Source organism: Coturnix japonica, chromosome 2 (assembly GCF_001577835.2).
Source record: "Coturnix japonica isolate 7356 chromosome 2, Coturnix japonica 2.1, whole genome shotgun sequence".
In the NCBI taxonomy this organism is placed as follows: domain Eukaryota; kingdom Metazoa; phylum Chordata; class Aves; order Galliformes; family Phasianidae; genus Coturnix; species Coturnix japonica.
In genome coordinates, this window is record NC_029517.1 from 16,430,935 (window position 1) to 16,455,263 (window position 24,329).

Below are 24,329 nucleotides of genomic sequence, written 5' to 3' on the forward strand. Positions count from 1 at the left end.
AAAGCTCTGCGCTACTGAAATGTAAAAAAACTTCCCTTGCATCAGAAAAGGCTGCGCTGTATTGACTTATGGTGTGGTTTGTGTTCCAGGTAGTTAAAGAGGTCCATAGCTAAGGAAAAAGGCACAGCTTCTTGCTGTACCTACAGCACTAATGAGCCAATCAAAAATGAATGGCAAAAACCTCCTCTGAGGAGCTGAATTTACCACTCCTGCAGAGATTTGGAGATGCACATTGGAGCCTCTCATGGGACCGGTGCGTCTGATGACACAGCCACAGCTTGGCAGCAGAACTGAGCCCTTAAAGTCATCGAAACACAAAGAGCAGAGAATGCATGCATGTTCCTCTCTGCACTGATGGGAGCAATAGGTCTGCAAGTGAAAACCTCATTTAGATTGTGATATTCCTATTGCAAGTCCCTCTAGGTGGGTCTCCCACAGCTCCCAGGTGAAGAAGCTTTGCTGGAACAATTTCACTGAGACCTGACTGAGGACAGCCCCCTTTCTTCCCCTCGAAGTTTTGATGCGTTCAGTGTCATTCTGCCTTTTCGGGAATTAAACATCTCTTTTCTTCCTCCTGAAACCACTTTTCCATCCCACATCACGCCAAGCTCTATCCCCAGGCCTCGGGCCTAATTTCTGAGAGCGCCCGGGCTCCGGAGCGGTGCTCTGGCTTTCCTTCCTTCCACGGAGACGACGTGCTGCCATCTCAGCGTTACTCCCGTCGGGCCCAGGACAGGTGCGGCCGCCCCCCGCCGCAGGAGCATCCCCCATCTCGCCACCCCCGCCCGGGCTGGCTGCGGTGTAGGGCTCGTCCTCCTTTCTTTCCCCCCCCTCCTTTATCTCTGCGGGCCGCATCTCGGCGCCCTCGTGGGCTTGGCTCGCGGCCGCTGCCCGCGCGGGGCTCGGCGTGAGTCACTCCGCCGGCGGCGCGGAGAGCCGAGCGCGCAGGCACACGGAGGCGGCGGGGGCGGGTGGATGCGGGGCGGCGAGCGGGCGGGGGCGACTGGCAGCGGCTCCCCGCCCGCCCACTCACACATGCTGCCGAGCCGCAGTCAGCTGGAGCGTCGCTTCCTCCCCAGCCGCCGCCGATGACCTCTTCGCCCGCCGGCAGCCGCTGAGGAGCCCCGGCGTCCCCGCGCGGGCAGGGGATGCTCCATCGGCCGCCCGCAGCCCCGTGCAGCCCGCCCGCCGCGCAGCATCCCCGGCCGCAGGGAGCCCCAGCTCGGGAGGAGCCGCACCATGAACCCCCAGTGCGCCCGCTGTGGGAAAGTGGTCTATCCCACCGAGAAAGTCAACTGCCTGGACAAGGTGCTGCTGCGGCGGCGGAGGGAGGGAAGGAGGGCGGGCGGGTCGGGGGCGAGGCGTGCGGGGAGCTTGGCGGCAGGTGGCCCGCACCGCAACGCACCGGGGGCTGCCGCTCTTCGGCCCCGCTGCCGCTCATCAGCGCAGGGCGGGCGGCGGTCGCCGTGTCACCGCGCTGACGCAGGGCTCGCCCCGAGCTGCGCCGCGGCCGCCCGGCTGTAGAACGGGGCCCGGCGGCAGCGGCTGCCCGGGACGCTTCCCGAGGGCAGAAGTTGGCTGCGCAGCCCGTTCGTTGGGCTGGGGGCGCCTTCCCCGAGTCAAGGCTTCGGTAGCCGCTTACGCAACGGTGCTTCGGGGGCAGCGCACCTGGGTGCGGCGGCAGCGCCCCGACCCCCGGCCCTGTCGTGTCCGCTTGGCAGATAGCGCTCCGGGTTGTGGCACTGTGCCCAGGCACCGTCCCCGAGAGGGGAAGGTGGTGGGAGCTACTGGAGGGAAACGCCGTCTTATGCACTGAACGTAGTTTCTCTTGTGTGTACCGAAGAGCCACTCATCGCATCTCGGGTTTCTTCTCCTTTTAACTAGAGCAAAATGTCCAACTCCTGCTTTGGTTATCTTTAAAACAATTCTGGCAAGGTCACCGTGCTTGGTATTCACTTCAGCAGAGAATTTGCATTTCTGAGGGTGTTTCAGAAGCTCCTTCAATTTTGTATGAAAGTGATTCCTTTGATGTAGTTTACAGAAATCTATGACGCGTGGCCAAAAATATTGGCGTATAACTGTGTTTTTACATGTCCTGTACCATAAAAAAGCTTTCAAAACATCGGCATTGTAAGTAATGCTACTTTACATTTCTTTACAGTATTGGCATAAAGGATGTTTCCACTGTGAAGTTTGCAAAATGGCTCTGAACATGAATAACTACAAAGGATATGAAAAGAAACCTTATTGCAATGCGTGAGTATTGTAAATATCAAGTCTTGCAGAAATGCACATGAAAGGAAAGCCTGACTATGGATGTTGTAGAATAGGTATATAGTGCTGTAAAAACTTAATCTAGGATAGAGCAGTGCAGTCCAGAGCAGTTTGTATCTTTTCAGATGGAGTATTCTTGCATTCAGGTGGCAGAAGATGAAGGTGTTTGATTATGATGTGTTTGGGCAATGTTTTACTATCAGGATATCAGGATACAGGTCCTTTCCTTCAAGAAAAGTCTGGATCTGGTGCTGACTCCTATTACATTCATTATTGACCTGCTGGGTTACAGTTATCCATTATGCAGCTCTCTGTTAAGGGTTATGGACCTGATCAGGATTTTGTAATAAGAAAGTGAAGCCCTTCTCTGTTGTGTAGTTTACCAGAAGCAATGGTGGCAGACTGTGGCAACTTATATTTCAAACTGTTGTGTTGTTCACATATCTCAGACTACTAAGATATTCACAAAATCTCTGCTTCTGGTGCTTTGTGCTATTCTCTTACATTGCGCTAATCTCTTAGATTTTTGATATAGAAAATGGATTAATTTCAGTTGTGGAGTATAATCATGTGGTATTCCATTCCAAGATGTTGTTATTTGGGTTTTGAAGAGTGCTTTGATGCTTGGCTCGCAGGTACTACAGAAGAGACTTTTGACAACACATACACACATATCAAAGGTGCTCTTGCTCTTTGTACTATGCTCCTAAGATTTGCTACGTGTGTTTCAGTATGTTTTCATCTTCAGCAACACTTACAATGGGTTTTGTTAAAAGGATATTTCTAAAGAATTTTGAACCAGATTTGACTGTGGTATTATTTCAAATGGTACTCATATATTGCCATTGTATTTATCTTTACTTGCTTAAATATGCATATATGTATTAAGAGAGAAAGGAAGTATAAACTATAGGTACATTTTATTTATTTATTTATTTTAAAGTCATATTTTCTTAGAATCCTCTTAAAATGTTTGTTTTGTGTTGAAGTAGACAGGCCATGGCTGGCCTTTGTGGAATAGTTCTACAGTATATACTCATTTCTTCCAGGCTCAACTTGAAGCCAGGCAAGGCCTATTTGTCTGAAATGTGAGTTTTGTTGCAAAAAATGTTGTGGTGCTGAAACTTGAAACACCTGTTTCAGTGTGCGTAGTTGTACTTAAGTTGCTTTAGGAGCATGTGCAGTTGCACACATTCTAGCTTTCCTTGAAGTGCTCTGCAGTGTAGGGGAGTGACATCAGACCTCTCCTAATCAGGTGTGGCCAGCTGGCTGTCTAACATGCTGTAGGGAAGGTTTCTGAGAAGGAAGACTTGTGCTTCAATGAGTGGCATGCTAGAAGTTGAGCCTGACCTAAAGCCTGACTCCAGGTGGGGTCTACTTTTGGTAGCATTTGAGTTGAGGTTTCAGTACAAGCTTATATAATTTACAGTGGTTAAAGTTGCGATGATTCTGATGCCTTTTACCTAACTTTTTGGTGTTAAATCTTAGTGGTGACACTTTGACTGCTTGACCGTTCCTTCTTTTACGCTTGATAACAGTTTTTAGAAAGCTGACTTCATGCTGTGTGTTGGAGTTTCCATGCTGTGTTTATTTCATTTCTGTTGCAGGAGAGTTTTTCGTTTATGTAGTTATGTTGCATGGTATCTCTTTCTATTCATAAATGAGGGGGAGTAAGGATGATGGATCTGTTGCATACTGTTTAACTGCTGTTCTTCCTATTAGTCCCTTTAATAAGTTTTGTACTACAAATCCCTACATTTGCAATGTCCCTTAAACATGGTGTATGAAACAGGAAGAAACAATGTAAAACCACAAAAAAGAAGTTTATTAAATCAGAGAAAAAAATTATGTATTTCTACATATACATATATAAACAATTTATACTTTGTGTAAATAAGGGTGTTTGTTTGTTTTTGACATACTTTAAACAAATAATTTAAATATTATAGGACTCCTGTGGAATGACTTATGGAAGACCAATGTGCAATTCATGTTTTCAATGAAATCTAATATGATTCGAAGTAGGAATATATTGTCTAGGCAAAGCTGTGTTTTGAATACACAATTTATTTAAATTACGATATTTTGACACAGTACTCTTGCATCTCAAAACTTCCTTATTTGCAAAGCAGATGCCATTATAGTATTTTCAATTATGATGCGCCTTATCCAGGGTTCATTAGTATGAGGCAAATCCATTTTTATGTTAAATATTGCTTGATCAGAAAATCAGTGAAGAAAAGAATGCAAATTTACTCACACAAACACCTACAAGCATTTGACAATGAACAATTACTCTTAGACTGTTTATTGAGGCCATCCGTCAATGAGAATGTAATTTGTAGATGAAAGTGAAAAAGTATGCACTAATTTGAATAGGAGAGCATTACCACTAAATTATTTAATGTGTTTGGAAGCTGTGGCTAGCTTTGTATAAGGACCAGTTGGAAAGCATGTATCTGCATTCCTGTATCTATTTGTTAGCTCAAGAGTTAGATAATATATTGAATGTATTTTAAGACAAAGTTGCTTTTGGGTCATGCAAAGTCTTGGTAAGGAAATGTATCTTTAATGCAAATGGGAGCCCTTACTATACTTCAACACCTGCAGACTGAGCATATTAAATACTTGTTTAATATATATGGAAATGGCAAAGAAAAAAAAAAAAGAAATATTTTTCTTCTTGTCAACTCAGAGCTGATTTTCTTCAACTGCAGATCACCAAACTGATGTTAGGAAATGAATGGCATTTTAGCGACTGTCTGTGTATTAGTTCTCAAGCTTGTTAAGTGATTGACTCACATAAGTTGGTTACATGGTAACTTATTCTTACAAATATTCATGTAAATACTTTGGTTTTTGACAGATTCAGTAGACCAAAACAGAAGTCTGTTTTTTCTATGTGAAATGTAGAAGCTGAAATGGATATTTTTGGAACGTGCTCTCCATGTTAGCTATACCTGCTGATGGAAACAGACTCCCTGCATGTCTGAACACATCCAACAGAGATGTAATTTTTAATTTCTGCAAAACAGAAAGCTTCTGCAGACCTGATATACTCTCTTGCCAAAGGCAGACAGCCTAACTATTGGAATAAATCCTTCTGAAATGGTTGGTGTCTAAAATTTTGCTAATCACCCACACAATGGGGTAGCTTCATTCAAGTTTTTTATTTATGACAGTTACCATATGGAATGATTGCTTAACTTTGAAATTTAAATCTACTACCATCAGTCTTAGCATGGATTATTGACATGAAGAAAAACTCATCATCGCTTAATTTTTTTCCAGGTTTATTTTTTTATTTAACTCATGCCAGTAGGAAATAGGTACACAAATATGTTCAAAATACTGTGATGTTTGAAGAATTGTACTACGGATAGAATCTACAAATGCAGTCAAACTTCATGTTTTAAAGTATGATAGGGAGAAGATGAAAACTGTCAGCTCTTCTATAGCAGCTTGGAAATGATAAAAACAGGGTACAACCTTTTGGGCAGTCAAATAGGTTGGAAGTGGATGCAGTTGCTGGTGATTAGATGGAATCCATTGCCCTTAAAGAGGAACTTCAGAACTGGAGTTTCATCTTAGCTGTGAAACATGCAAGAGCTTTCTAGCAGTCAGGAAGCTTTAAAAGGTGAGCAGGTACGTGATGATATGATTCATGGTGAAATTAGTTAGCATTATCTTATTTTTCAGCATTGATTTAAGTGGATGATTATTTCTCAATTTAAATGTGACAGGAAGAAAATAGTTGGGTAAGAAGTAGCAAGAATAATCCTCGTAAAATATGTTGAAGTCACTCCTAAGATTTACAGGAAAGAATGCAAAAAATAAACAGATTTTTTAAATTTTATTTTTAAAATTCTCTATTGTCAATTGTTACTGAACATCAGTTTAGAAGGATAGCACTGATTTTGGCTCTAGGAAGCAGATTGTTTTATGCTATGATTATCCTTACTGCCAGTCATGTTTTAAAAAAGAATCTTCTCTTTTTGAGCTTTTCAGCTGTCTCAGATTATTAGCTTGTTAAAAAACAAGCTATTATATAGACCAATCCCAAAGGTCATTCTTATGAAAAAAAAGAACTCGAAAATTCCCATGTAAATCTTCTTAGGAGGCAAAGATTTACACTTTATCACTATCAATTTTGTGTATCAAATATTTTTGTCTTAGGATGCAGTATAAAATGAACAAATAACAGAACTATTAGACAAGCAACTTAAGTCAGAGCCAAATGTGTAGTTTAAGTATGTTATTTCTGGTTCAGCATCCTGTGAAGAACAAACTCCTGTATTTGGAAACATCTTTCATGTCTCCTGTCAGTCATATAGTCTTTAAGCAGCTCTCTTTTCTCACAGATTGTATTTTCTGTTCATTCTTGTTTATCTGCTTTTAGTTATCTCTGAAATTTCCATGTATCTCACCTGAATTGTAGCACTCAGTGGAGTGTTACCACAACTGGTAGAAAAGTGTGCCCATTGTTTTCTCTGAAGACCCTGCACAGCGAGTATAGTCTTCACCACTTCCTTATTATTTGTTGTTTGTTTAAGTCATATTCAGATTACTGTGGGCTATGTTTTTATCTTTCTATGCAGAACTGCTGCCTCAGCGCTTGTTATCCATTATCTGAGCAGTTAAATATTCTTGGTTAAGCAGGGGATCTTCTACTTCATTCTGATTCGACTAAGTCTTCAATTTTTTTTTTTTCCCCCTAGGCTGTTTCCACAATTTGTTAAATTCATTTTATATTCTACTTCTGTTCTCTAATGTACTTACAGTCCCATCCTATCTACCTATCAGCCTTCCCACTGGAGAGCCAGTAAACACATTGTGAACTTAATAAGTGCAATCTTAATTTCCACATCACCAGCTGAAAATACAGAATAGTATTGGGCCCAGTGTGCACCTCTGTGTAGCCTTCCTTTCTGTCAGTGAGCAGCAATGAGTGAATGAAGTTCTTTTTCTCTGCCTATTCATGAAGTGCTAGATCAAGTGTTGAATTCTGCATAGAAAGAAAGTAAATAAAATTGAGTGAATTTAATAATTGCTAATATTTATGCAGGAACAGGAATATGAGGAACAGCTACAGGCACTCCTGTGGAGCAAACACAATATTTTGCATCTGTGATATCTGACAGTTAACTGAGCATTAAGTCCAAATTAGTACTTGATAGTATTGAGTAATGGAAAGGAGGATAGGATAAGAAGCCAAGTCTTCTTGCTAAGAGATCTGAAGGAGCTTCTTAGGCAAAATTTATTTGAGTTTTAGAAAGATGTTTGATGTTTGTGTTTACATTGCCTTAACAAGGCATGCAAGAACAGCTGGTGAGTTGCTGAATGCTGTGCATGAGACTGATGGTTGCAGAGGAATCACTAAAACATAATCACCCCTGACACTCAGGTATGGGAAGAGTTGGGCAGTGTTTTGATCCCTGTGACTGTATCTCAGTAAAGGGATGCAAATAATTTTGCAAGTTCCATTTTAACATGTTCAGCTGGTTGTGTCCTGGCTGTGTGTTTGAACAAGATCTGTACACAACACCTCGTGTGCAGATGCTGGTAGTTGGGCAGGGAGGGAGCTCTGTGTGCTTACTTGGTTCAGATTGTTGCAGGCTTTGGAAAGCATAGTGGAGTGCTAACAGCTTAGCTGCAACCAGTCTGCTTCCCTGCTGGTGCAAATGGAGTAGAAAAACTGCCCGGAGGGAGATGAGCTACGTTTTTTTTCTGTTAGAGTGGGTGAATTCAGAGACTGCGACTGTAGTGTCTAGTACCTTATGTGAGCATAGGGCCTGTGTTTGGAATTCTGCCAGTTAGTGTAATAGCTTCAAAGAGATGGTAATATTTCAGTGTTACTTAGGACGCTGCTAGGGCAAATAAATACAAAACGTGTAAGTGAATATTATACATTTTATTTTTGTGTAAAATTACAATAAACATGATATTCAAAGATATTAGTATGACACGCTTATAGAAATCCTTGCTCTGTTCTATTGCGATCTATGTCTTGGCTCATGTAAATACATGATTTTAATTTGTGTGGTCGTTGGTCACCACAGACTGCGGGTAATTTTTCCTAGCGAGAGTATAGGCATCTCTTCAGTACCAATAGTCACAAGATAAAGTATGATTATTCTTGGGATGCTGTAGCTAGATGGCTTCATTAATTGTGTTTGTCTTCGCTTGCTGGTATTCTAACCACTCTTCAATCTCAACATAATTTTTAAAAATAGGTATAACTTCTTTTGAAACCTGTCTAAAGATCAGTGAAGTTAGTTTCAGTTGTATTTAGTAAAATATTTAGGCGATGCAACAAGGGCAATAGATTAAATTTTGTGATTCCAAATAATTCATTTATTTACACTGCACAGTTTGAGCTTTGCGGAGGGTAATAACTGGTTGTAGCAAGCCTGTGAAATCTTGATGGTGTGTTTTGTTAACAGTTTTGTGATTTAGCTGTTTGGAGAAACTCTCTTAGCCATATAATTTCCTGTCATATTTGCTAAAGAACTTAAATTTATTTTTGTTTTTCTCAATTTGAAATTCTGTGTTAGTTTGTTAATATTAGAATAATAGAATTGCCAAGGTTGGAAAAGACCTAAAAGATCATCCAGTCTAACCGTTCACCTATTGCTAATAGCTCCCACTAAACCATATCCCTCAACACAACATCCAGTCTTTCCTTGAACACCCCCAGGGTTGGTGACACCACCACCTCCCTGGGCAGTCCATTCCAGTGCCTGACCACCCTTTCTGAGAAGTAATACCTCCTAATGTCCAGCGTGAATCTCCCCTGCTATAGCTTGAAACCATTCCCTCTGGTCCTACCGTTGATGGTCATAAGTAAAGATGCTGCTGTGACAGGCTATTTCCTTTGTAAAGCTTGAAGAAAAATGTGTGTGTTCCAACCTTTCATGTCATGTTGAATTTTCAGAGTAGGCGATGTCAATACAGAATGACAAAATTGTGCCAACCAGCTCAGTGTCAATGAACAGGTTTAGATGTTTATATACAGTATCACTGGAGTAGCATGATTATCCAGATAACTTACAATCATGACTGAGGGCCAGTTCATGTTATTTGTATAATTTGAGCATTGTGGAGAGCTTACAGAAGTTTTGCCAAATTTAGGTATTGTAGAAGTTGCACAGAGTTGAGTTATGTCATGATTAGGTTCCTTAACAATGGGGAGAGGTGGCTGAAGTAGTTGTTGAATAACTGGTCTGTACACATAGAAATGAAATCAACTGGCTCATTCTGCAGGTAATCATATGATCTCTCAAAGCAACTTATTGAAAAGACAGGAAAACACAGGTAATTTTCTTTCTTCATTCACAAATTAGACCATTTCTCCTCTCTTGATGTTAGAGTTGAGAGTGTATCAGAATCACGCATGCTGTTTTCTTTTGCTTTGTTGTTATGGAGGCTGAAGAGAATGGGTTTGTTACCTCTGTAACTTTTATTTGTACCAGGAGGAAGAGTCTGAATGATGAGCAGTGCAAAATGTTTCATCTCTGGTATTTCCTCCTCCACCTGCCTCTTCCTTCTCCACTCCCCCAAATCCTTTTGTTCTCAGTTGCAGTAGAATTGTATGACTGTAGTTGATCCCGTAATATCTTAAGGGAGGAGGACTTAAAAATATGCCATCAATGTCACAGTTGGGAGAGAACTGGGGCAGCTTATTTTTAGAGACGAAAAAGTAATTGTAGTTTGGCCAGTAACTGTTTAAGCATATATTACGAAAGCTTTTCTGGGGGATGCAGAGGCACCTTCCAAAGAGCATTATAAAATGTAAGACTGTGTAGAAGCTGTGTAAATTTCCTTCCTTTAAGATCTTGCCTCACAGTTTCCAAAGATTTATGTGCTATTCTTTTTCTTTAGGAATGCAAATGTTTGGAGGTAATCCATTGTGTTCTGCCTCTTGAAGTGGCAGTGTGTTTCATGCAGGTGTATTGGTGTAATGCCAATATCGCATATTTAAAAATAAATTTGTACTACATTTTTAATTGAGTTACATTATACCTCAGATATATATATATATGTATATATATATATATATATATATATATATATATATGTATAATATATATATTTTTGAACTTGGCAAACTAAATGATAATAGCTGTTTTCATTTTGTTTTGTTTCAGTTTTATTCTGGAAGAATACAGTGCTCATAATACAATTCCTTCCAGCATGAGAATACTATAAATAGAAATATTTTGGGAAAGATTAAAACAGTAAGATACTGCTTTTAGATTAATTAAGATGAAATAACTATGCTTCACAGAGGGGGGAAGTGCTGAAGTGAGATCATCTGCCTCAGCTAAAAAAGAAAAAAAATAAAAAGGAAAAAACCCAGCATACACCAAACAGCACTGATGTTGCTTTATTTAAATAAAATATGTGAACTGTTCCTGCAGAGCGGTGTCAAGGGCCATGTGTTCAACCCAGTAAATAAGGTGTTCATGTGCTGTATGACAATATTTATGTGCATGTGTGAATGCAAGAGTGGATTTGTCAGGGCATAGAGAAAGAAAAGGGATCAACAAGTGAATTTCTAGCAGCAAAGGTGCTTAACCAGTGACTGGCCAGGAGACCATTACAACGGCACTATGCTTTATGTGTTGATGTGGGCTTGGCTGCAGTCTCTGTGTTAAAGAACCTAACTAAAAGGACTCTCCTGATCATGTGTTTGATGCAGTGGTGCTAGTGCTACTGTTGATGTTAGTGTTTGAAGAGCAGTGTAGAAGTGATACTGATGTGAGGGGAAAAGGGAAGGAATGCCCATTTGAAGAAGCTTAGTGCAAAATCCATTGCTGAATGGCCTATTGTGTTGGTATATTTTAAAATTTTTGCTATAAAATTAGAGAAGAAAAAAAAAAAAAAAAGGTAGTTGATGTGATTTTGTCATGCTACCAGAAAGCAGATGAAGTTTGTTACAACAGTTATGCTGATAACTTTGTGGCATTATCACAAAATTGTCAGGAGTAAATGGGGGAAGGGTAAATTTGACTGGAAGAAAAGTATCCTAAGATATATTTAGAATAAAATCATTCCCTGAAATATTTGAAAGGGATTGACAGACCTAATGAACAAGAGTGAAGATATTAAAGGAAACTTAACAGTGCTGATGTGTCTGCTAACACAAAAAGAAACAAGTATGTGTGCATGCAAGGAAATCAACAATACAGAGATGGAGAAGATAATTAATTTATTAAAAATGTTTGAGATTTTCAGCTTAGCAATAGCAAACTCAAATCTCTGAAATGGTCACATTTTCCACCACTCCACACTTCCATTAGGAGTGGGGTACTGTCGTGCTGGGTAGATAGCTATCTGATTTAGTTTATTGGCATTGCAGGTACTGAAGATTTGGTCCTTCTTTGAGGAACTTAAGATGTTTTTAAAGTATTATGAAGTTAGAAATTCATAAGAAAAGTTGTGATAAGTTTTTCTGACAGTTTAATACAGGTAGGAATGTATTGGACATCCCCCCTTTTTTTTTTTTTTTTTTTAGGTGAGATAAAGATGGATGTTCTGTGTAGTAATAACTTAGATTTTGCATTTATCAATTATGAACAGCTCAGCATAGCCATGTAATTATTTTAAGGTATATATTTAAATGTAGCATATCTGGTTTTATTGACTCCTGCATTTCTTCAGTACCAATGAATGTTTTTAGAAAACTTAGAAATTATTTATAAATAGGGATTTCTGTGCTTGTCACTTCAGGAAGTTTGGAAGGAGATCCTGAAGTCTAACAGAAGCTGATCAAGTTTTCCATGTGGTATACATTCCTTGAACTGATTAAATGCTTAACTTTCATGATCAAGCTACTGCTGTTTCAAGCCTCATTTGAGTCAGCAGCAGGAATCTCTTACTGCCCAAAAGGAAATGACAGATTATATGTCTCCTATGCAGAATAACACTGTACATGGGGTACGTTAACAAAGGGAAAATTTAAGCTTGTCAGCCTGGGTACAGATGCAAAGGACTATGACATGTTTTTAAAATTTGAAGGAAATAGGGTAAAAATGATTATTTTTCTCTAATTATTTATTCCACCCTGAGGGGAATGGCAACTCCTTTTTCATGCACGCTCAATACTATCCTTTCTGTTATACTGTAGACACAGACTTTTTTGGGTTAGCAGATCAGCCTCTTTCTGCCATTTTTCATTGTATGTTTTCAAAGTCACTTGGTTGTTCAGCTTCTCACTCTGATGGGTTTCTCTTCTCCGTTGCATACTTCAGGTGTGACTAATTCAACTCTTGATGTGCTGTGACCACTGTCCTTGATGTGAGACAGATGTCTCCCTCGTATTTTCCATGTGCATTGTTTGTATACATCCTGGATCTCAACTGTAAATGTCTTGGTCTTTTGATATGTGTTTTCAGAATATTTGTTACAATAAGGCACTGCTTCATAGCTGGTATAAGTGATATTAGTAGGTGCAGCTAACAGTAGCTAACATCTCATGCTGTATTAAACTCTCTTGGTTTTATAGTGGTGGTAGAACATTTGATTTGAAGGTCAAAGTATTTAGCTTTGTCAGTTGGTCTTATTTTGCTTAGATGAATTTTACCATTTTTTCAAATTAAAAAAGTAAAATATTGTGTGTTATTTATGATAATTTTGTTATAGTTGTACGTTACATTTAGTGTTATGGTGACAGTTTACAAACCATAGAGTCATAGAATGGTTTGTGTTGGAAAGAACCTGAAGGATCATCTAGTCCACACCCCTGATATGGGTGGGGACACATTTTGCTAGACTAGGTTGTTCAAAGACCCATCCAACCTGTTTTTCAACATTTCCTGTAACAAGACATCTACACCTTCTCTGGACAACCTCTTACATTGTGTCACCACCCTTGTCATGAAAAATTTCTTCCTTATATCCAGTTAAAATTTTCAGTTTAAAACTGTTGTTCCTTGTCCTGTTATAGGCACTGTTAAACAGTCTATAAATGTGGAAGGAGATAAAATATGCTTTTTTCAGGACTATTGAGTCCACTTAACATGTTGGAAGGAGAATCTAAAAGTATGTTGAGTATTATCCTTGGAAGCAAACTCATAAGATAGAATATAATTGACTCCAAACAATCCCAAGACTGTTACAATATTCACAAGGACAGTATCTCAGTATATTCAGGTTTATCTTCTTCTAAACATAGAATTAAGTTATTTTCAGTTGGATTCCTTAACTTCACTGGGTTTGTTCACTGTAGGATTGTTTTGAAAGGTTTTTAGTTCAAGATCTGAAACTGATAGTGGGTAGTGATAGCTGGAGATTTTGGTCTTGATGTTATGCAAATAAATTTAGATTTGTAAATCAGAGGACTCCCTTTGGAGCTTGATGTCTTCTGTAACTATGTATAATTAATACACAATTACATAATATACTATAAAATATACTAATATACTATCAGTATCTTTAAACTTTGTTCAAATTAAAAAAACAAGCAAATGTATTTCATGTCCCGTGAATGATGGTTCTGTTTTTGTACTTAAATCTTATTTGAAGGAAATCTTTTGGAGAAGGGACAGTCTTACTTGAATAGCTGCCTTTTCTTACTGGAAATGCATAGTAATGTCAATTTGTATTATGTTGCCAGGAGCAACTGTCTCATATTTACAATGAAGAAGAAAGACAGTAAGGCCTGTATGCAGCTGTATGTGGGCCTACTTTCACCTGAACCAGATACTTTTTGGCTTTTTGATTTTAGACTTGAAAGAGCCTCTGCGTGCTTAACAAACTAAGTATTGTTTATTCATCCTTTGTTTATTGTAGTGAAAAGGTATACTGGACTGTAAGATAGATTATTATTTGAAAAATGTTAATTCTGGAAAGAATTATGTAGGCCATTTCAGTGCATACATTCCTTGCAGTCTTTTGCAGATTTGTCCTGTTTCATTGTTAGTTGCAAGAAAGCTGATATTAATTTTCAAAAGTTATTTTTCCAAAGTAAAATAAAAGAAAAAGAATAACTTGGTACCTTCCTTAAAGCAATACGAATCATAGAAAGATTTCAAGCCACCATTTCCTTCTATAGAAAAAGTATACTAAAAAAGTCATTTGTTTTGGTTGCAGTAAATTAAAGAGTAGATGGGCAAGAACTGGGAAAGCATTGGCATTCAGACTTCTAAACATAGGCAGCCATCAATTTTCTCAAGGAAGTGATGGGGTTATTTTTGAATAGGGACAGCACAATCACACCTTTAGAATGTGGAATGCACTGTATATGAAACCAGTGGGTACTGTTAGAAATAGGCATCTGAGCTGGAAAGATTTTCCATATGCCACTATCTTTATGAAGCATGTGCTAGGTAGACCTTCATAAACAGTTCTGTTGATGCATGGGAATTCATCCTAGCTGTTTTGAACTCGCAATAAAGATGGGCAAAAAGAAAAAAATACTTCTACTGTTGATGTAAATCAAAACAAAATGAAAAAAAAAAAACCAAAACAGAAGGGAAAAGATCCAGCAAAGTCAGAAAGGCACCTGCACTATCTTTAAAAGTAAAGTACTTGAAGAGCACACTCACCAATTACTTCATCTGTTTGGTTAATGCCTTGTCTTTGTGGATCCTCATACCCAGAGGGTTTAGTTACACAGAGCTAATGGGAAAAACCTTATGAAAGAATACATGTCCCTGGTGGAGAAGTGGAATTCTTCATGTCCTGGAGCACCATTTCAAGGATTGACCAGTGAAGGGGAAGACAATTGACTGGAACAACCTTGTCCTAAATGTAGAGAATTAAAGGAAGGTTGGCAGGATTAAATACTGAAAAATACCTTGTGACTATAATATGGTACTAGTCTTTCAGGACATTGTTTTGAAGAGGATAGTTGAAGGTGCTTTCTAGATAGCTGACTACTAGAACTGTTGCTTGTCTCTTAAGCATTTCCTATCACGGGTAAGTGATAGTGTAGATAATGTCTCTGAAAAGTAATTGGAATAGGTCTTTACTTACTCAAAATTCTGTTTTCTCAGTACAAGATGTTAAGAAATACTGCCTGTTGTACTTTGAATTTGGCATCGTTGTCCCAGAGGGAAAGTTATTCTCAGTGGATTATCTTGTTATAGTTTGATTTCTTTCTTACTGTAAGCAGAGAAGCTTTTATTGACCTTACAAATAGTTGTACACACTAGGATAGTGGAGAATGCAGTTTTATTTTAGCTGATATGAATTATTTAGACTAGCAGCCATTTCTGTAAGACAAATATGTGAAGCATTGGTGAGAGAAGTACTTACTACGCAGTAGCAATGGCACAGGGCAGGAGCACATTAAAGGACACTCTAGATGAAACTGAAATGAGGAGAGGCAGAAAAGTGACATTCCAGGAAGGCTGGAGTACAGGTGATGATGTTTCTGCATGAGAATTCAGAGTAGAAAGGGTTCTGCATGTATTATATGTTCCTTAAACGTTTAAAACATCCAGTCCTAACCTTTAAGCTTTTTTTTACTTAATGCTGGCAGATTTCCCTTTCTGTTCCATCTACATAGGTCGTTAAATGATTTGCCTTGCTATGGTAGCTGAGAGCCAGTCAGGAGCACATTAAGCAACGTGATTAATGTGTCTGTTACATGTTTATTCTCTCATCTTCTTCTCAGCAGGTGGTGTGTATATGCAATTTTTTTTTTTTTTTTTTTTTTAAGTTTAAAGGAAAAGAGATTGTTTGCAAAGATGCACGTCTATGTAAAGGAAGAATTTGTCAAAGAAGTCGGATGTGGACATCATATAATCATAGGGGGTTGGAAGGGACCTCTGGAGATGACCTAGTCTAATCCTCTCCTAAAGCAGGTTGCACAGGAAAGTGTCCAGATGAGTTTTGCAAATCTCTAGAGAAGACTTTGCAACCTCTCTTGGCAGCCTGCTCCACTGGTATGTCACCCTCAAAATAAAGTCATTTTTCTTCATGTTAGAAAAATGTTACAGATTGTGCCAATTGCCCCATGTTCTGTTTTATTTATTGGAGCAAAAAGGATTTGTGGTAGCCTTGAGTTCCTGGAAACCGAACTGAGTAAGGAACAAATTCCTTCAAGGAAAATTTTCCATAAGAACAGAAAACATCTAAAGCAGAGAAAGACCTTTCACTGAGGGAAGAGTAGTGCATTGGGAAATAGGTCTTCCTCCATTGGCTTTGGGTTGCCTTCTAAAATACGTAGTCGCATTCAGAATGAGCGCAGGTAACTGGAACTTTGAAACTCTATAAAATCAGCACTGACAATGGAAGAAAGTTTTCACAGCTTTTAACTTCTTTTGCTTCTGGGTTTTTCTATTGTATTCTGTCTGAACTAGAGTTTCCTTACATTACCTGATACTGCCTAGCCAATATCTGTGTGTTGGAATGATAGGGTGCAGCATATGAAATCCTGTAAGTTATTAGAAAAAGGCTTTTACTTGAGTGTATTTGTGATTAGAAAAAGTGCTTTTGTGTTCTAAATTCAGCAAATAGTTAATTACTGTATTATTATTAGAGTGAAATTTCTTAAAAGTGTTAGTAATAATACATTATTGAAAGTAGTCTAGATTTCTGTATAGTCTGGGTAGCATTAAGTAGAAGAATGAAATGGAAATGGCAAATAATGAAACTTGTTTGAAGAGTTTTTTTTTTTTTTTTTTCCTGAAAAATATACTGGGATTGATAGATCTTTGCACAGTTCATTGTATGGGGGATGTGCCTCCAACTGGTACACGCAGGTTTACCTTTTCTATGTATGTAAGCTAGTTCAAAGCCATAAACGGATGTTTTTCTTTTATTATGAGCATGTTTATCTTTCTTTGACTATTAAATGTGATGTTGTATGTGATTCCTGTTACCTTGGAATTTTAATCTCAGTTACAGAAGTTCTTGGTTACAGTTGCTTAGTAACATGTTACGGAAACAGATCTGTTGATTTATGATACTATATCTACAATATCCTTAAAACTAGATATGTTGTAAGGAGAGCAAGTACACAGTGTGGGTGCCAATTTCAGCTGAATGTTTCTAATAACCTCTATCTTCACGATGTATCTTACAATAAGTGTCTTTGTACTGGTTGATCTGTTATGTAACTTACATAACATTTGTAAATTGCTGTACATTGTTCTGTTTTAGTTTTAGATAATCTTGACTTTCTACCTTCAAACACTGTGGTTTCTAGGTGAGTCTGAAAACTGAACTTGTGGCCATTTACTTTCACAGGACTGCAATTCCAATGTGGTAGTTTATAATGTAAGACTTGCATTTATAACAGGAACAAGCTGTAGGATAGAGAGGAGCTTGTGGTTCATTTTACATAGTGTTAGATTCAGTTTCCTGGAGAGAGAAGTATGTTAGAGATTAAATGTCATGAAGTTTGATTTAAGTTAATATATATTTTTGACAGCTAACGGAAGTATCTAGAGAAGTGTTGACTGTTGCATACGTTTAAGTATTTGTAATTAATGCATTTTAAGGTTTCTTGGAATGGTTGAGGTCTTTCGTTTCTTTACAAGCAGGATTCAAGATTTCTGTTTACATCCTCTGCAGTATATTGCAGAAGAATTCAGAAACTGAAAATTTTCCAACATGAGCATGCTTTTTCTGTAACTTATCTGTGAAAGCAAAAATTAAGCAAGCACCACCAAGACAGATGGAGTGTTATTCAAAATCTCGGAGTCCTAAACACAGACCAAACCCCATGAGAAAAAAAAAAAAAAAAATTAGGAAATTCATTAAAAAACAAAACAAAACATTTGATGAGGCCTGAATTCATTCTGCTGCTCCATATATATTTTAAAGCAGATATGTTGTGTTATTCAATTTAGATCATGTAAGTAGTTCTTAGGCCAGGTATGTAGATTCTTTGTGACAGGCCAAACAAGTTGGTGTTATACGATGTAAAAAGTATAGTTTTGCCTCTCTGCCTAGTATCTGTGCTACACTTTGACTGTGAAATAATGTCACTCAGGATCCTGTGAAACTCAGAAAAACTATTGTGAATCTTTAGAATTTTTTCCTGTATGCAACATGAAAATCCAGAGAGAATAACTGGTATTTTTAAAGTGGCATTCACACGGCTCTGTTAGCTTTCTGCTTTCAGATGCTTGTAAGCTCTTACAGTTGTTCTGATACTGTCACATCCCTTTATTGGAAAGCCGTGGGTGGCATTTATCTCATCTACCTCCAACGCATCCCATGCCAATGTGCATGAGCTGAAATGGTTGTTCTGGTTGTCCGTCTTTGTAGTCAGTGAAGAAGTAAGCATGTTGAGTCAGATGAACTGAAATCTTACTTACTTATAGAGCAAACAGACTTCTATTCATTGTTAGTTGTGTTGACTCCATCTCTGTGTGCTAACTCTGAGAGTTACTTCTCATGAAATGAGACTTGTCCTGTGTGTGGGAGCTGATTTATAGCGGTTATCCATGCTTAACTGTCAGAACCAATGGCCTCACTTTTCTGGAACTCCTACCAACTCATCGTATTCTTATGCTTAGTACTTCATAGGTACTTAAGCAAATGTGTGGGAGAGGAAAAAATTCAAGACCTCCATTTTATTTTTTCATTTTTGTGTTCAGTTACCTCACTGTGCATGAAGCTCTGGGAGATTGTATCCCTACTTTCTTCAGACTCTTGTTATTCATATCATTAATGTAAAAAACATTAAGGTCTTGGATTTCAAAGTATTTATGTCTCCATTTAACATGAAAAAGAATTGTTTGGTTGTCAGTCAACTCTTGTTCTCCATTTACACTTAAAGTCAATATTTTTTTTACAGCTTACTTCTACTCCTTCAGAATAATTTGATTAATGCTCATTGAGTGTGTGGAAACCCTTTCTACAATCTTCCATAAAAAATTAATTTGCTAACTCCAAGTCAGTGATTTATCTCCTCACTCTGAGGTCTCTATTTGTTTCATAATCTTCTGTGTGTTTTTCCTAGATCTTATTATATCTTTATTTACATGTGATGGAAGGGATATACAGATTCTTGTACTAGAAACCTCTGCTTATGGTACTGTACATGTTGTAAATCTTAAACTGAAATAATAAAGATCCATCCTTGATTCTTTTATAGGAATTAAAATGATACCAACTACTAGTAAAATAGCATTTTCTTTTAATTTAAAAGCTCAGAAAACATTTTTCTTACATTGTTGATAATTTTGTAGGCAATGGAAGTATAATTCCAGGATACTCAGCTGGCTAGTCATGATTTAAAAAAAAAAAAATTATTTATTTACCAGGCTCTCTGGAGGTGGTAGCTGGCATGTAACCATGATTTTTAGTCAGCACTGCAACAAAAGTGTATTCCCTTGACCGCTTTTCTAACAGTTTGAAGTTGTGACTCTTGTTTTACAATAGCTGGATTCACTTCAGAAAGAAAGCAGCAACATGTTGTGATGCCCTGCCTACCGAATGGCCAGAATTCTCTCTTTTTTTTTTTTTTATTTTGTTTTTTAAACTCAGTAGATTTTTCTGTCCACAGCAAATCATTGCACTGCCTTTTACCACATGGAATCATTCAGCTGGTGATGTGACTTCTGTAGAGCCCGTCCCCACTTTCATCCTGCTTTATGACATGCTCGCTTCCTGGTTGTGTTGAGACAATGTGCCTGCTTATTGGTGCTGAGTTCAGACATCAGCCTGAGTCTGCCAAGTGAACACCACTTACAACTTTGAAAAAAGCAAGAAACAAATGGCTGCTATCAGTTTGGTGTTCTTTCTGTTTGAGTAACAAAGATGGACCATTTTGAGGTAGAACAATTCTTGTGCTATTACTGGGATTTTAGAAATGCAGCTGTGTAGGAAGTCAGTCTCTGATCCTTTTATATTCCTGCCTTGGTCTGTATGACTTGCACACAATACGAATGGAACATTTTACTAAGAAATATTCTTACTTGCTCAGTGTTCTTTGTTTGATGGTTAATGTCAGTGAGCTATCCGGTAATACATGGATCCAGATTTAAAGGGAGCTTAACAGTTGGCCCATGTATGACTGTTGCCTGTGACTATTGCTGTTGTCATTCTTTGAGTAATTTAAAAAGTTCTGAAAAACCTTGAAGCTCGAGAGTACAGTGACCTGAAACCTGTCACAGTGAGAGAACCAATAGAAGTACTTTCTTTGTTTGAAAGAGGATAATTCAGTATTGAAAATTTTCTTTCCTGAGAGTTAAATGCTCAGGTTCATCATTTAGACTCAGATATTTTAATTCATGGAAAAAGAAATCCATTTAATTTCTTATTACTTTTTGAGCAAACCTTTCCCTACTCATTTACTTGCTGAACTAAATTTTCCATGAGATATGCATTTAATATTTAATTTCTGGCCTAGTTATAAATGTACCCATAATCTCATAAATATTACTATGACATTATCTGTAAAGTGAAATGGAAATTATGAATACAGTTCTTGTTCTACCTTTATAATATCTTATGCAAGAAATATACTTTCAGCCTATACGTGAATTAGGATTTTCTTTGTTCCTAGGATAGTTCCTATATAATTAAAGTCTACTATTTTTAATCACTAATTTGCTTGGAATATTGATTAGATCTTTGCCCAGCAGAGATGGAAATTATATATATATGTGTAATACATTATTTTGCTTCAAAAATACATGGAAAAATAGTGAATTTACTCAGATACCAAATGTCACATTGTCTATGCATAAAATATTGTCATTGTGTCAGTTTATATCTAAACAATATGTAAATGCTGAAGACCGCCTTTTTAACCCCTAAACACTGAATACTAGTAATAACCTGTTTATCTGAAGGTATATACCATACATATCCAACCCACTTTTTAATGTTTTAATAATAAATTTCATATGTAGCCCAAGTCAAATCCTCTCCACTCAATGTGACTTAGGCAAGCAAAAAAGTTGGACACCCATAGTAAATACAGTTATTTATGTTCAGGTAATGGTGAAAGGGAACAAGCCCCTTAGTAGGTGCGCTGAGTCCTTTTATAGTGTACTGCTAATGCTCTGAACTGCAGTGAGAGAGAAAACAAGACATGAAAGTTCATTAGCTTGCAAGGTGATGAGTATGCAGGATAAGAGAAGTATTGTGGAAATATTAGGGAAAAAAATAAGCTGAAGACTTGTTCTTGGGTTAGTTGTTCCAAAGGAGTAACCTAGGTAAGGCACAATCATATGTAGTAAGAGATGCATGAGGATGTGATTGACTTTGCATCATATCTGAGACTATTTTAGCTTACCAGCATGAGTGACTTTGTATGTACCCACTGCAGCTCTTTAGTGGAAAGCTTTACGTAGCAAGAACTGGTAAGGATACATGGTAATAGAATGTAGAGATAGAGAAGTGTCACTTTACCTTCTTTAACTGGAAACAAATCAGTATTTATGATGCAACACTAGATGCTACATCAATATAAATATTTTCACTCTTCTCTTTGTCTTATAGAAAATATAGCTAGTATATTTGTCTTCATGCACATGATTCTATTTGTTCTTACAAACATGTCTTGAATTAAGTGTGGTGGAAAGTAAATAAATAACATGCTATGGAATATATTTACAAACTTGAAGAAATTAAAATACTTTTTTAGTTACTAGGTATCTGTACCTTCTATTTAAAGTGTTCATTGAAGAATGATTGGAACGTTATGAAGACAGCGTGTCTGCAAGGATGGGGCATTCACCACTTCCCTGCACAACCTATTCCAGTGCCTCACAATCCTCATTGTAAAAAGAAACCTTTTTCCTGTCTCCGATCTAGATCTCCCCTGGCTTAGTTTGAAACCATTTCCACTTGTCCTGTCACAGCAGACTCTACCATAGAGTCTGTCCCCATCTTTCTTACAGCCTCCATGTAGATATTCAAAAGGCCGCTCTCAGTTCTCCCCGGAGCCTTCTCCATTCTGAACAGCCCCAGCACTCTCAGCCTGTCCTTGTAGGGGACAGGTGTTCTGTCCCGGGGATCATTTCTGTGGCACTCCTTTGGGCGTGATCCAGCAGGTCTATGTCTCTCCTGTTCTGAGGACTCCATATCTGGATGTGGTACTCCAGGTGAAGTCCCGCTAGTGCTAAGTAGAGAGGCATGATCACCTTCCTAACTTGCTGGCCATACTTCTTTTGCTGCAGCTCAGGATATGGTTGGCTGTCTGGGTTGTGAGAACACATTGCTGGCTCATTTCCAGCTTGCGATCCACCAGTATCCCCAGATTCTTTTTGGCAGGGCTGTACTATATCCTTACATCCTGTAGCTTGTACTGATAGTGAGGGCTGCCAAGACCCAGGTGCAAAAACTCCCAAACAAAGGTATGGGGAATGTCAGATAAATCAGAGAAGCAGCCCCAAATGCTGTAAGAATTAAATGTTCCAGCAGCAGTCTTTTGATGAGGATTACAATTTAGTGACTTAATTTATTGAGTAATTAGGAATCAGATTGTCTGGAAAAGTTAAAATGTCAAGATGCTTTGTGTTGAAACTTTGTTTCTAAGGAAGAGAAAAGAACTCTGGCAAGTGTGCCTGGATAACAGTATACTACCAAGTATTCTTAGCTTCCAGAATTTGAGAAGGGAAGAGAAAAACTCTTCTGTAGTCCTTTAAAGAATATAAATGAAAATGTAACGAGTTTTATTATCTTCATTATACCATTTATCCTGTAATCCAGTAGCATGTCTTGTCCATTTTGATTCTGTTGTGTACTTGTTGATCAGCAAGTCATGAAAGACTACTCTTAGATTTAATTAATATGATTTTTTGTTTTGTCATTTAAGCAAATGTTGGGTTCATTGTATCTCTCATATAAATGTGCTAAGTACTGTTGTGTAATGTATATATTAAGCATCTTTCCTTCTTTACTCTCTTTTGCTTAACACAGAAAACAAATGCTCAGAAACTATGTGATGATCTTCATGCAATAGATGTCTGTCTCATGTCTTGCTGACTGTCAAAGTTAAGTGAATGTTATTTATCATCAAGGTGCTCTCAGCAAGTCTTTACTAAATCCAATAAACTGCTGCTGCTGTCATGAAAACTTTCTTATCTTCATCTTTCTCTTTGAATTTTCTTATGTGTATTTTAACATGTTGCTTCCTGTTCTGTTAAATAAGCATTTCTTCATCCAATTTCAGTGATGAATTAAGTGATGTTGTTAAGACTTCTTCGTGTAGTTGATCTGCCATGAGTTGACTGTTTGTTTAGTCTTAGGGCAAGATAGGAAAAAAAAGAAAAAAAGTACAAGGCTGAATTTCTGGCTTCAGTTTTGCTCTTTTTACTGTATACTTGGACTCTAAACTCTGGCATTAGGTATTTTCCCTGGCTCTTTTATTTACATATTAAAAAACTAAGTGCAGTAGTTCACTATGGTCTGTGTTCTCATGCTAAAAAGTATTGTAGAAATCACTGTAGAAGTGGCTGGATACTGGACTCTGAAAAGTAGTTTATTTAAGGCCAGGTTGTATGGGGTCCTGGACAGCCCAAACTGGTGGGTGGGAGCCCTGCCCATGATAGGAGGGTGCAACTAAATAAGCTTTAAGATTCTGTGTTTCTATGAAGGAGCTAGCTCTGTGAATGGTTACCATGCAGATAAGAGGCTGAGCTGTACGAAATCCTGAGGTGTGCATGCTGACCATCTCAGTTGTTCCTGAGCCCAGTGGTTAATGTCTGGTCACCTTGAACTTGGATATTCTCATCTTGCCTACCCAGATGCAAAGATCAAAACATGGTGCCTGAGTAACTGGTTATTGTCTGAACCAGGTTCGTCTTCCTGAGGGAGTAATGTATTTGTACATAATTCAGTGAGAAGAAAGTAGTGTTCCTACATTTATCCTTCCTACTCTTATAAAATTCAGTGCTGGGGTCTACCAAGACTACTAGTAGCTGGTATTTGTGCTTTTTAGTGAAAAAACAATACCTCTAGTGTGGGTATAAAACCAGATACAGGATCTGAGAGATGGCTCTTAAAGCATATACATCTAGATATCCAGGTACACAGTTACTCTTGGGATCTGAGAAATGAACTCTGAGAGGACCTAGAAATTGCATATCATATATTGACAGTAGTCTCATCTAATGGTACTGCAGATCAAATGCTGCAGCAAG

At 38.2% G+C, this 24,329-nt stretch overlaps 1 protein-coding gene across 2 annotated transcripts in view; it reads left to right on the forward strand.

Moving 5' to 3' along the window:
* Nucleotides 1-988: 988 nt before the first annotated feature.
* Nucleotides 989-24,329, forward strand: part of NEBL (nebulette) — a 234,205-nt gene continuing 210,864 nt past the window's right edge. Inside the window, exons 1-2 of one of the 2 annotated variants that reach the window (XM_032443071.1) lie at nt 989-1,308; nt 2,162-2,256. In XM_032443071.1, coding sequence (XP_032298962.1) covers nt 1,240-1,308; nt 2,162-2,256 — 164 coding nt within the window. In that variant the 5' untranslated portion in view covers nt 989-1,239. The remainder of the gene's footprint in view (nt 1,309-2,161; nt 2,257-24,329) is intronic. The other variant, XM_015853339.1, reaches the window with a different exon arrangement.